Source organism: Lissotriton vulgaris, chromosome 5, assembly GCF_964263255.1.
Source record: "Lissotriton vulgaris chromosome 5, aLisVul1.2, whole genome shotgun sequence".
In the NCBI taxonomy this organism is placed as follows: Eukaryota; Metazoa; Chordata; class Amphibia; order Caudata; family Salamandridae; genus Lissotriton; species Lissotriton vulgaris.
In genome coordinates, this window is record NC_141693.1 from 1140694045 (window position 1) to 1140708461 (window position 14417).

The following is a 14417-nucleotide window of genomic DNA, read 5'->3' on the forward strand; positions in this document are numbered from 1 at the left end:
CCGCCGCAACCACATCACCCCCCACCTGAGAGTCCTACACTGGCTCCCCGTCGACAAGAGGATCACCTTCAAGCTCCTCACCCACACAGAAAGAACTCCACGACGGACCTGCCTACCTGAACAGCCTATCCTCCAGCTCCGCTCCGCCAGCCTCGCACTCGCTGCTGTCCCCCGCATCCAACAATCGACCTCCGGCGGCAGATCCTTCTCCTACCTCGCCGCCAAGACCTGGAACACCCTCCCTACCCACATACGGCAGACCCAAGACCTACTCACCTTCAGAAGACTCCTCAAGACCTGGCTCTTCGAGCTGTAGCAGCACCCCCCACTCCCCTTAGCACCTTCGGACCCTCACGGGTAAGTAGCGCGCTTTACAAGTACTCTGATTGATTGATTGATTGATTGAGTGATTCATATTTGAGGTGAAGAGTGATTTCTGACTCCATTTTAAAAAATACTGCTGATATTTCTCAATAGACATTTCAGAGGGGGGTTGTTGTGGAAAATCTGCCTTTTCTGCATTGTCTCTCATGATTTTTCACCTTTTCTTTGACCCTATATTTTTGTTGACTTTAGAACTCTGCATTTCCAACTTCTTCCAGACCATAATTAGCTCTTGAATAGTTGTGAAAAATGTATGAAATGCTTCCTAGGAGCAAGCAATAGGCTGATCTGAATGGGCAGAGAGGACTCCTGTGAGCTTGACAGAATGTGCATGATGGGAGCTGTGGGTATCCTCTTTGACACTACAGTGTCACATCCTGCTGAAGTATCATATCCTGTCTGACAGGTCTGCTGAGTTTTACGTATCACTCTTGGGGAGCACTTAAGAGGAAGAAAGCAGGATTCCAAGACAATTCTTGTGTATCCACTGTATCCACTGTCTGGTTAGTAGGAAACCATGCTTTTGTTTTTTAGAGACTTCTGTCTTTGGGTTTATTGGGGATGCAGTCGTTACCTCAAACTGAGACCTTCACTTACCAATAAGGACACTCCAAACCAAGACATTACACTTGGGTGCCGTGTTGCCTGCTTTTACTTAGGGTAGGAGACCCCCAGAATAAAGTTAGTCTTTCTTGGTACTCTGAACCCTATTTTAAATCACTTCCCGAAAATTCTACATCTACACAGTTCTGGCCACTCACCCCCACTTCACCATATGACTATTGGAAAAAGATCTCCGATAAAGTGCCTCTACGATAGGGAGGCCGTTGGGTATTGCACCGCCGACCCAATGCGGAGCAAGCCAAGATGATGAAGCATGACATCTGAAAGGGGGTGTGAAGGCTTTACAATCCAATACTTGGATTCCCAACCCCCAAACCCCCACTGGGGCTGAGTTGGTTCCGAACTCCCTAACTCTTACACCTACTCATACACTGTGTCACCGAGGAACAGCATAACCTTCATCTTTGAATCTTACCTCAAACTGGACTATTGTGTTAGATGTTGTCGGACACTAGGATGACCATAGTACACCACCACCTCCATATGCACCCAGCCTTCAGAGTCCAAGTTGAGTGTGGCTGAACACTTTTGTCATCTTACTAATGCCCAACGTGGGAAGGATTTGCCCTGGGAACTTTTATCCCATTGGTTAGGTCATGTCCAGGAGTGATTTCCTCCCACTAGCTTGTGTCAGGCATAAATGTGGCACTTCCAGGCACCCACTTCAGAACACTGCTGGACCTGAGGAAGAACAGACGAGGACCTGTCACTTGTGACCAGAGAAGAGCTCTGAAGGACTGGGCATGCTCCCTCTTGTACCCAGGACAGACAAATGGATTCCAAGGGTCAGTTGGGTGACCTACTTGGTGGCTAAAAGAAGAAAACCAAGCTGCAAGAGCCCCTTTTCCTGGAAGTACGGAGAAGGAAAGTAGAGCTGGACTGGACCCTGCTGTTGGCTGCTGCATGACCCCCTGTGACTCTCTGAGTGCCTCCCTGATGTCATGGGGGCTTTAGAAGTGTATAATCAACAAGAAAAATCCAACTGCCTGAAAGTTATTTCTTTAATATGGCGGAAAATCACAGCCATCTAGTAGGGATATATACCTCCTCATCCGTGAGGAGCTAAGGAGAGTGTGCAGTTCAGTACGCCTACCAAAAGAATATTTAAATGCAAATTTGCACATTTCATACTATCAAAACATGTATGATCAATTAATTATACATTTTCATTGTACTAAAAATATATATCAGAGCTCGGTTTGAATGAATGTATGGCACTGTGGGGCAAGTAATTTACAACAACAATGATGTATGCTTCTGATGCGTAAGGGTACCTGGTATTTTTTCTATATATGAATTTTGTTGATTGTCGACGTTCATTGATGAACATTTTGAATATGTATAATAAATTGATCATATAAGTTTTGATAGTATGAAATTTGCATTTAATTATTCTTATGGTAGGCGTCCTTAACTGCACACTCTCCTTAGCTCCTCACGGATGAGGAGATATATATCCCTACTAAATGGTTGAAAGAAATGACGTTCAGGCAGTTGGATTTGTCTTGTTGATTATGTTGTTACTTTTCCCTGAATCCCTGCCTAGGTATCAGTCCAGGGGACCCCCTTTTGTGACTTATTTAAGGCTTTAGAAGTGTAGTCCTGTGGTGGATTAAAACTTAAAGGACTAAAACAGAAGGTAAAATCTTTAACCATGACCAATCTGGCTGGTGTATCCAACCCTCCCTCCTTCGCAACCAACTTCAAATTGTGTCTATGTCCAGGTCTACGGTACCATTGACTCTCATTGGCACTTTGTGCTTCTTGGCGCTATTATTCCTTAGAAGTAAAAAATTCATATCTCGTGTTCACCTTATTGGACTTTTGTCATTTTTATGTCATTTTGTTTATTACACTTTGCTTTCTTTTTCTAGTTTGGCTTGGGATTTTTATTGTTTTGCGTTTTTACTTTATTCAGCGGTGGCTCCTATGTAATGAAGGGGCAGTGTCGCCCCACTACTTAAAGCCAGCAGTTGATTTTTTTTAATAATAAAACAATGTCATTATAATTTTATGTTTTAAGTGCCTGACTGAGCCATGCATGTGTAGGGTCGGGCCATGGTAGGGAGGAGGTGTGGTGAGCACCCCAAGTGCGCATGATGGTTTGGTTGGCCGTCTTAGGAGGGCCAATCCAACATGCACACTTAAGTTTCCCCAACCATGACTCCCTGTGCCTGAGTGAGCGTCAAACCAGCCCGCTCAGGCCAATCTTCCAAGGAGTCTTGGAATTCCACACTAAAGACTGAGAGTTTTTGTTTCCTTGAGGATTGACCTTGGCCTATTAGTAGTTTCAGAAGATGGAGGCAAACTACTGCAGGACTTTCTCTACTATGCCCCATTGGAGAGAGTGTAAGCAGTAGGACTCTGAGCCAGCTCCATACTTTGGCCCAGAGATATCAAGTAGGATTAGGATGTAGAAGTCTCTCTTGGATGCACAGTGCATCGTTGACCACTTTGAGGGTGGCTGTGTAGGGCCGAAACATGACTGGTTGCAATGAAGCGAGTGAGGTTGATTTATGAGTGTAATTTTGGCGCTTACTTTTAAGATTAAAATCATTACTGGAAATTGATGAACAACCATATTCCTAACCAAAATAGCTGTATAAAGTTACTGAAAGCTGCAGAAGGCACTCCCAAGTAGAGGAAGTCTAGGACAAGCAGGTACGTGCAGGGAAAGTATCACTCTGGTGTCGGACGATAGAAGGAGTAGTACTGTTAGGAGGAAGCTTTCGAAAATCAGAAAGCAAAAAGGGACATGCAAGTAATGCAGTCACAGGAAGGCACATTCTTCACTTTGGCATCGGTCTTGCGAATCACAGAAATGTAGATAGGAAGGCAGGAAATAAACACCAAGCAATGCACAGGATTGTCTTGAGGTCTAGGGAAAGCCTAGGCAGGGGATGTGTTGAGGCCTAAATATTTACTTGGAATTTAGAGGGTTCTGGCCAGTTTTGGGTGGGAACGTCTTTAATGAGGAACTCATTCATAATATCAAGAATTGTGCTGCACGAAGAAAGACTACATTGCAATGGAAGCGAGGATGTCCTCCCTGTAAGTGGTGGCATTGAGGAAGGAGACGATGGCCAGTTAGTAAAATGTAACAAGTCAGAGGAAGCTCCAGGTGGCTGCAGACCAAATTAAGATTTATGAGCTATTTTTGGTGTCTGATTATGTAGATTACTTGGGGTATTGTAGGATGAATTGGCATAAGGAGTGCTTGACTATTAGAATACTTTGAAAAGAGATTGGTGCTTGTCTTTGGCATAATGTTTTCCTGACGGTGGTTTAGATTCTATTTCTACCAAGATTGGTAAGGAACCTGGAGAGATTTTGCATCGGCTTGCATATTTATTGTTCATCCTGAGAGCTGTTTGGCCGTACAAAGGGGGGGATGATTGTGTTTGGACTAACTTTAGAGTATTCACGCTACATGTATCCATGAAGCTGGTGAGAGGGTGATTGCAGGTCTCTAATGTGAAGGTGTTACTCCCTTGTTCATTAAGATCATTCAGAAATCCTTTAAGGGATCTTTAGAGGCGTCTGGCGGGTTCAAATATAACTTCCGATGTAGGTAGACAATATAAGAAAGTACTGCCAGATAGTCAGATAAGTCAAAGGCAAGAGGGTGGCTTCAAGTGAGTGATGGAAAAAGAGATGACGTTTCTGGGTGTGTCCCCTTTGTTGTAGGTTGGAATGCGTGTATCTGTGTTGACTGAGCACTAGTACCTCCTGAAGCGTCAAGAATGGTTCTTTGATTGGCTTGGTTATGAGGTCTCCTCACGCCTTCACTATGACGATGTTGTAAGACAGAGAACTATTCAAATGTCGCAAATGTGTCACTCAAGTACTTCAGAGACAGTTTATCATGGACACTTTTCACTTGAATATTTTGTGCCCGGCATGTGCACATTACACATACCAATGAGCATCCTCTCGTGTTCTGTGCATATTTTGCAGCATGAAGTTTTGTGAATGAACATCAATGTACAACCTGGAGAACTGGTGCAAGCATCAGTTTGCACCCGTCTCCTTTTGATCCAATTCAATATAGTCTGGGTAATTGCAGATCTCTTTTTGTATACCATTTCCCTCCCAGCCAAACCTATGCATTATGCTGAATGCACCAAATGGGATCACAGCAAGGTCCCCCTTCACAAGCTCCTGCAGTAGTCCTGCCTCGTTAATAATCATGAGCTAAGATACATTCTCCAATGCAAGAGAGAGGTTGCTGATTCAAAGAAGCAGCAGCAGCAGACCTTCATCCTTGACTCACATTTACAAAGCTGCTGGATTGTAAACCACCACAAAAATGGCTCATTGCGATGCTTGTGTAAAAATTACCATTGTGTTGCCTATATTACTATCCTTGTGTATGCGTTAATACTGATGTTTTTGCCACATGAGTTTGCCCCTTCGCGCTAAGCGCAGCACATCTGGCCGGGCCCTTTTTGCGTCTCTCTCCTAGCTGTCCATGGACTAGAATTAGCCGAAGATTTTTTTAGCATGTCTACATTTTAAAATCTTTGGCTGAAAAATACGTCTTCAGATAATGATGCATCAGAGACTGTAACTGTGCAAGCCAGCACATAGAAGTATAAGCCATGCATGGATTAACTATTATAGAAGAAAAACTTTTTTGCTTGACGTGGGTTAATAAGATCCACTTCGAGACATAAGACCACACTCACTGACAATCTATAATGAAAAACAGGGTCAGTGCTACCGGGATAGACTCTGGACACATTTATCATGATTCATATAAGATGATCTACCCATCACAGGAAACAAGCGTCAGTACATGCTACGGGTTAGTTAGACTCCATCTTCAAGATGGCTGAAAAATAACACCCAAGGAAGAGCGCACTGACGTGAAAGCGTTTGATGACTCCAGCAACCTGTGGCTGAGACACATGCCACCGTCTACAAAACAAAGGCCAGTGCCAGCCAGTGGCGCTGGAACAATTTTCCGAATGGGGGTGCTGCCACCATCACTAAAGTCATAGAGATTGTGAAAAATCCAAGTGACACACAAAGAGCAAGTAAAACAAATGAGTCATGTCCATACAGCATGGACATGCTAAGGGTGTAGTATATAGCCAGTGGCGCGTTTTGGAACATCCGGCTGCGCATATATTACTAAAATATGATGTGGTAGCACTTCATTTGTAGACAGCACATTTTTCACATTTTTCATTGAAATATTTGCACAAATATGCAGTTGGACTGATAAATTATGCAGTGCACAAAATAAAAAAGTGTGGTAATTTCTTTTCAGCGACTAATTAATATCTGCACTACACCAAATTAAGTTCCTAGGTTTGTTTTGATCCTAATAAAATCTTTGTTTTCATCACAATTCAGTGTTACAAAAAATTTGCTTCATTTGTGCTTTCTTAACAGGCGACATATTTTCAAATATTTGTGCACATCATTTCCATAAATTTAAATTTTGTTATGAACAGACTATACTTTCAAACACACTCAATTTCCAGCCAGTAAACATCAATCTCCATTTTAATAGAATAAGCAGCTATTTGTCAGAATACATAGTCTGGTATTTGACCTCTATCTTTGAACACACAAGAAATGAAACAAGATAACATCTCTGATTCACCTACTGAACCTCAGCATAGTTATTTTGGAGGAAGAGAGCACACACACACACACACACACACCTGCTTCCGGTGCCTAAAACGCCAGCACATGCCCACTGATGACACAAAGCAGTGATAACATAATAAGAGATCAGGGCACTCACAGCCGGAGGCGGTAAGCTCCTTTGGACCCGGAGACATGGGCTGCACGGCACAGTTCTGGCAGAGACAGTCCCTTCCATTAAAGGTGACCCGATCTCCTGGCGGGAACGGGTGTCTGCAGAGAGAAGAGGAAAAATAGCATTTGTACAAGGTTAGTCCAGGCTTCGTGGTCTCATCCTTCCACTTACTGCGCGTCGATCAATACCAGAGAGAAACACAAGCCAAACATGTCTGAAAGGTGGCTTCGGCGGGCTGTGGGCACCGTCCGGAGCAGCACGGGTAATGCACTTCATCGAGGTTAATGTACACATTTAGGACTATTTGACCTTGTGTCTTCTCTAATAGATGTCTGGACAAAGAACCTTAGATGAACCCAATTATAGATTTTTCATCCATAGAAGACGCTTTGTATGCAAATCGATAACAGTTTTTTTTGGGTAAGTGTGACATGTGGTCATACAAGAATACTACAACCCCCTCGGCTATCTAACGCTCAGTTGTGCGACATTGCAGAATGAACAGGATCAAAAACTTCAGAATCGTCTAATTTCCTGATAACTGGGCTCCAGCACTAGAGATAGGTGAATATGTCCAAAGCTTGTGCGGAGCCTGGAGCAAAATCTACATGCTATCAGTATATAAAAAATAATCCACTAGCCTTTAACATACCCACAGAAAAACTAAAACTAAAAGGAAGTTATGGTTGACTAATTGTTGACAATGGCTAGGTCACAGAAACTAATAAGACGGAGAAATGCAAAGTTTAAGATATGCCTTCTCTATAATCTTTTCAGGGCCTGGTGGGCTAGAAGGGCTGGTGAATGAGGCATATGTTTGTTTCATCTGTCTCTGGCCCGTATGAAGCCCGGCTAGAGATCTGCAAAACTGAACCTATGTAATGCAGCATCACCACCCCTGGTGAGCGGATTAAGTGTTTCTTCCCATTTAGAGAGCTGCAAGCTTGCAGTCTATTGAACATAATCAAAGTTGCACGAGCATACTATACTTTTCTATTTCCCGGTGTCTGTATATTGCAAACATTTTATGAAAGATAAATCACTTGCACAGGTGCAAGAGGCAGCTACATTTTTGCTTGTCTCTAAGGAACATATTTATGAAAATTAGCAAAGCTAAGATGTGGCTCGAAAGATGAAAATACTGCCATGCCATTAAAACGTGGTAAATATTTGGAGAACATTTGGTGAACACAATGGTCTCATACCATATTTTTCTAGGAGAAAGAAAAGTCATGTTCAATTAAAAAATAAAGGTTTTTGTGATCTCTCCCTAAAGCATTTCACCATTTAACCAATTTGCATCAAATTTTAGGTACTTGTGGCTTTATTTTCGAACACTGGTTCCTGTCTGGTTGTAAATGGGTCAAAGGCGTACAAACATATTAAACGTGCAAAAATAAAATTTCCTATGAAGTGAGGTGTCAACCTTAACTACAGAGGCGTGACTGTCTGTGCCTCTGTAATATACAGCCTCGCCTTGCACTGCTCGTGACCTCAGCCAGGACACAAATATCATCACAAATTAAATAATCAATGACAACACTGAAGCAGTGAGCAGAGGATGTTAAACATAGCCTAAGGACAAACCTAGTGGATTCTGAAGGGAGGAGTGTGTGATACTTAGCATGCAGCAAAACATCTGGGTTGATAGAGATTCTAGATAAGCATGTCATGGTGCGGGTGTGTTAGAAATGGGATCTCTGGTTGGCTAAGGCTTGCGCCAAAGCCAGGCAGAAACCACCACTCTAGTCAGGGCAAGGGAGTTACACGCCAAAGATAACCCCTGCTCACCCCCTTGGTAGCTTGGCACAAGCAGTCAGGCTTATCCCGGAGGCAATGTGTAAAGCATTTGCACATGCACACAACAGCAACAACATCCCAGGCACACTATAAAAGGAACTCCACACAAGGTTATATCAACAATAGCCTTTGTATTCTCAAAACACATTAGAATAGTAAACATATACTGTACACTGTGCCAATTGGCACTGGGCAATATTTACAAGGGATTATGTACACCTGACAGGGCCACATGGACCACTGTCAGAACCATCACATGGTGAACTTGGTAAAAGTAAAATAGATAACTTGGTAAAAGTAAAATAGATCATAAAACGTACAACCAGTAATCACTGTACTTTGCATCAGTCTGTGACATAAACTACATAATGCACAGTATCAGACAAGTCTAAATACATTAGACCCTAACCACCTAAGTATAAATCAGGGGCGTAAATCACACAGGAAAGTATAATCTCACTAACACAAACCTAAAGTAGGCAAAACAACCTCATAATCATAAACCATATTTAGAGGTATCAAATAGGGTGCGTAAAACATACTATACACAATACATTTCCTAGCACCAAAATCACATTAGCACATAAATCACATTAGGGCCTGGCGCTCTATAAATGTAACAATCCCCCTGTCCAACTGGCCATCTCAAAATAGAGGGCTCAAATGCCCTAGGTCCACAAAGTCAGGGCTGCTGCCTAGGCAGCGAAGGTCAAGGGTGCGCCACTGCGCAAAACCTAAACATTGCAACTGCCCACTACTTGCTGGGCAGCTGAGAACAATAACATGGGGGCCTAAACGATGCAGCTGGCACTAAGTGCTGCGCAGCTGTGGAAGGCCTGGCCCCTCTGTGCCACTTCTGTCCCTCTCAGGGACTCTCTTAAGAATTGTGCCTAAACGGTGCAGCTGCCCACTACTTGCTGGGCAGCTGTAAAAGGTAAACTGCAGCAAGGGCTCTCAGTAGTCCTCTCAACCAACTGCGCCAAATGCTGGAGCCCTGTGGCTCTGGAAATCATGATGCTAAGCGTTGGAGCCATCTAGGCTCTGAAAAGCAGATCCCCAAGTACTGGGAAAAGGACACAGGCTCCTCTGGCCCCGTAAATAATCGTGGTCAAGGGTTGGAGGCCCCTAGGGCCTTGAATTAAGTTTGGCCCCAACCGGTGGAGCGCGCTGGCTCTGGGGGAACAACGGGCCCCCGGGACCTCAGGAACAGAACGTGCCCACTGTTGGAGCGGCCCGCTGCAAGACGGGGCCGCTCGAGATCCAACACCAGCACGGTGCCTCGAATGGCACCAGGCTACATGGAGCCTCCACTCACCGGGGCTCCGCAAATGAGGGGCGCATCCTTGGGGCAGCCCTCTGTCAAGCGGGGCTGCCCTGAAGAGAGGCACCGGCTTGGTGCTTCGATTCCACCCTCCCCCAGCCGGCTTCACTTACCGGCTCTGCGCAGGGGAGGTTCTCTGGCCACGCGGTGGGGGCAGGAACCGGCAATGTGCCTCGAGCCCCCTCCGCCTTCAAATTGCACTTGCTGGTGCCCACGGGGCTCTCCCTCAGCCATTGGAGCCCTGCACAGGCAGGCACCAGCTTCCTGACTCCCGGCAGCTTCTCTTTGTCTTGCGGTGGTGGGCGCAGGACTTCCCTTAGAAACCGGTGCCTGACTTCCTGTTTGACCGCGGCTGCGGCGGTGATATCTCGGCAAAATGAGGGGTAGGCACCCTCAAATAGTAGAATATCTCAGCGGGTGGGCACCCGCAAAACGGCTCCAATAAGCGGGTTGGGCACCCGCAATAGGCCCAAAAGTGCAGGGGAATCCCTACGTCGGGATCCCCCCGAAGGTGATTTGCAGCCCAGCGCTGCGAGTGAACTGCAGAAGCGCAAAAATAAAGTGCTCACGAGGCGCTAGGGGGGCACAAAATCCACAAAGTCCCCAGGAATGGCCCCTGAAGCAAAAAGGGGTCCTAGCATCAAGGTCCTCATAGGTGAAGAGGGCAGAAGGTTCCCAAACAGAAGTCCTCCAGGTATCCAGGGGCAGGGCCCAGGGAGGCAAGCCTTCCCCTGGGCCCCAGCAGCAGCACGCCCCTGGTAGATTCAAGAAGCAAACAAGAACATTTTCATGGGGTCACAGCCCCTTCTTTTATACACAAAATCATTTGTTCTCAAAGGTGCAGGCAAGGGGAGAACCACATACAACTCGTTCTTTACCACTTTGTTTTGCTCAGCTCCCCTCTCTATTCACAGGACAGGCCAGGGACATCAGAAGCACCACAGGGGGTGGAGCCAGCATTGTGGAGGGAAAGCCCAGCCCTATTCAGGTCCCAGGTGCAACTCCTCCCTCCCATCTACATGCAGATCTCCCTATTCACCACCGGGCAGACCCATCCTGGCTCCTGGAGCCAAGCACACCAGCCAGCCCTTGTCAATCACAAGCCAGACAGGCAATTCACATTCACTGCACACAGAAATGCCAACTTCTAAAAGTGGCACTTCTCCACTAGTCACAATAAATCTGCGCACACAATCGCGCAGCTTTTAATCTCACGAGTTTGCACACACCAAACTCGCCCCTGCACTCCTCTCACATCAGGAATTACCATGGACACTCATATCCCCCATGCATTCCTATGGGAGGGCAGGCCACTCTCACCACACACACTCAGAGAGCGCACGCACTTTACACTGGCCCACAGTGCCAAAGTGCGCAGAGACCAGAAATCACTACCATTATGTCATATTAAAAGGCAAAAAAGTTCAGGGGTGAACCTGCCAAAAGGGCCAAGTCCAACAGGGTAGGTTTGGAATGTTTGTATTTTAGTTCTTACAGTTGAACTGAAGTTGGCAGCGAGGAACTCCTGTGTGTCCCTCCTCCACTACTGTGTGGTTTCATTGTGCTAATAAACTTACTTGCACACTGATGATCCGTGCATGATTACTACAGAGACTTTGCACTCTGGGACTTGCCATTGTCAGACCTAGCACCCAAGTCACCTTGGGCCAAGCCTTTAGCCCTGCCTAAGGTGTCATTCTCAATGGGCTCTAAGAATGAGGAACTGCACACAGGACCTGCATTTGAAGCCACAGTATTCCGTCAAAGTGAGCTCTTGGCATACAGGTCTTTAGTGCACACCTAGTATTTGCCATCCATGACAGAAGGCAATGTTAAGAGGGGCCTGGGAATAAGGGTATTGAGTCCAGGGCTCAGTGCTCAGAGGGCAAAGCTAATGGGCTCTTGGAGTAGGGGCCTTAGGAGAAAAATCCAGACCTTAGCCACACTGTAAGTCCAGGGTGTGCTGAAATTTAGTAAATTAGGCACAGTCCTCAGTATCCCTTCACTCTTACATTAGTTTCAGGGTCAAATTCTGAGCCTGTATCTAGAGCATTCTAAAAACAGCCTAAGACATTTCGACCTTAGGCTACCCTGTCTCCATCAGTCCCCTGGCTTGCTGATGATCAGACATATGTCCAGACATACTAGGTACAGAGAAAGGAGAGATTCGGCACAGTTCATTACTTTCCTAGCAACCTGTGTTTCTGTAGCTGTCCTCTGCAGTGGCGTAGTAAGGGTGGGGGGCAGGGGTGTGGTCCACCCCTGATAGCACTAGTTTTGTAGGCGGCACCCTCCCTACACATTTATACCTGCACTCATGGGTGGCAATCACCAGGACCCCTGCGCTCTTCAATGTGGACGTCGCGACAAGCGGTGGAATCGCTAGCATGCCCCCCACCCCCGCTCCTCAATGCGGCCACTGCGGGGTGGCATATGCAGGGACCGCCATGGGGGCTGAAGGTCGTCCTATGCCCTTTTCCTCTGACTCCAGAAGCAGCAGGAAAAATAGTGCAAACAACACATATCAAGATCATGCACATGCGCCCCTCTCCTCACTCTGCTTTTATCTTGCTTACAAGATTATCTAAGAGGCTTATTCATCCCTTTTATTCACCTAAACACACTGTCCACTCATCTGATGCAAAGTGACTCTGTATTCCCAGCATATACCACCACTCACTCAGTGTAATTTTTTGGCTGAGGACCTCATTTAGATTATGATGGGTAGTCTGTCTGTGATGAATGTCCCCCTCTCACCAGGTAGAAGATCATCTGACATACTTAGAGATCAAAGGCAGATAATGCTCTCCAGAAAGAACTGAAACTTTGCTGAGTGTGTGCCATGATTATTACACCCGCTCAGAAAAGTTTTTTGTATTTCAAAAACAAGCACAAAATCAATCAATCAATCAGGAGTTCTGTTTCAGGGTGATCCATTTGAAGATCTTTCTGAGGATGCAGAGGATGTTGAAACAGCTGGAGGCAACGGTGTGGACCTGTCAGGTCATGGAGAGGGAGGTGTGGGGTACGATACCGAGGTTTCGGGTGTGGTCTGTTGGTGTGGGAGGGCTACAGAGGGTGGTGCGCCACCAGGTGTCATCCGAAGCAGAGGGGGAGGGTCCGAGCATGAGGACTTCTGTCTTCTCTGAGTTGAGCTTCAGGCAGCTGTTGCTCATCCAGAATGCAACGTCCTTCATTCCTTCCTGGAAGTTGAGTCTGATGGTGAGATGGTCCTTGGTGAGGGAGAGTATTAGCTGGGTGTCGTCGGCGTAGGATTAAATGCTGAGTCGGTGGTGTCTGACGATGGTGGCGTAGGGGGCCATGTAGATGTTGAAGAATGTGGGGCTGAGTGACGATCCTTGGGGTACTCCGAAGTTGATTTCCTTGGGTTCGGAGAGGAAATGTGGCTGTCTGATCCTTTGGGTTCTACCGGTGAGGAAGGAGCTGATCCATTTGAGGGTGGTTCCCAGTATGCTGGCGTTGTGAAGTCTGTTGGTGAGTGTGCGTTGGGAGACGGTGTTGAATACTGCGGAGAGGTCGAGTAGGATCAGGGCCGTGGTGTGTCGTTGGTCGAGGAGGATGCGGATGTCGTTTGTGGCAGCGAGTAGCGCGTTCTCGGTGCTGTGGTTGCTTTGGAATCTGGATTGGGAGGGGTCAAGGATGGAGTTTTTGATGAATGTTGTTAGCTGGCCATTGACGATCTTCTCTGCGACTTTGGCCACGAAAGGGAGGAGGGAGATGGGTCGGTAGTACTTGAGGTCCGGGGTGTCCCCTGATTGTTTCTTGAGCAGGGGTCTGACTTCTGCGTGTTTCCAGTCATCGGGGAAAGTGCCGGTCTTGAAGGTGGTGTTGATGGTGTGTCGGAGTTCAGGAGCGATGGCGGTGGTGGCTCTGTGGTAGATGTGTGGCGGGCAGAGGTCCGTGGGGGCTCCTGAGTAAATTACCTTCATGGTTGAGGTGGTGTCCTTGGTGGTGGCTGGGGCCCAGCAGGAGATGGTCGGCCCATTGGTGATGCTGGAAAGGGTAGTCATTCCGGAGTCAGGTGTTAGGTGGTTGAAATGGTTGTAGAGGCCCTTGATTTTCAGATGGAAGTAGGATCCGAGCTTGTCGCAAAGGTCCGGGGAGGGTGTGATGTCCGTGGGTTTGCAGGGTGGCTTGGTGAATTCCTGGATTAGGCTGAAGAGTTCCTTCAAGTTGCTGGAGTTGACGGCGTTCTTGTTTTGGATGAAGGTCCTTTGGCAACTCTGATGTGTTGGTGGTATTCTATCATGGCAGTCTTGTAGGTGGTGTGATCTCCTGTGGTTTTGCTGCTTCTCCAGTTCTTCTAGAGATGTCTGAAGGTGCGTCTGGCTTCTTGGAGGTCGGTGGTGAACCAGGTAGCCTTTCTGGGGTGTTGCCTGTTGGATTTGAAAGATGACTGCTGAAAAAACAAAAACGGATTGACCCTAACAGCATTTGTGGGGCATTTCTTTGGTTCCCTGTCCCTGTTTGGGAATGACTGGCTTTCCTCAGTGG

General features: G+C 46.5%; 1 protein-coding gene across 17 annotated transcripts in view; it reads right to left on the minus strand.

Annotated features, from left to right (window-relative positions):
• The window catches only part of ABLIM1 (actin binding LIM protein 1), an 899845-nt gene that overhangs the window by 344351 nt on the left and 541077 nt on the right, over positions 1-14417 (minus strand). For all 17 annotated transcript variants that reach the window (XR_015295979.1, XR_015295980.1, XM_086922894.1 and 14 more), the window contains exon 4: positions 6767-6879. Coding sequence is in view for 15 of the 17 variants with exons in the window: in XM_086922894.1 (XP_086779020.1) it covers positions 6767-6879 (113 nt within the window). In the remaining 2 variants the exon portion in view is untranslated. The remainder of the gene's footprint in view (positions 1-6766; positions 6880-14417) is intronic.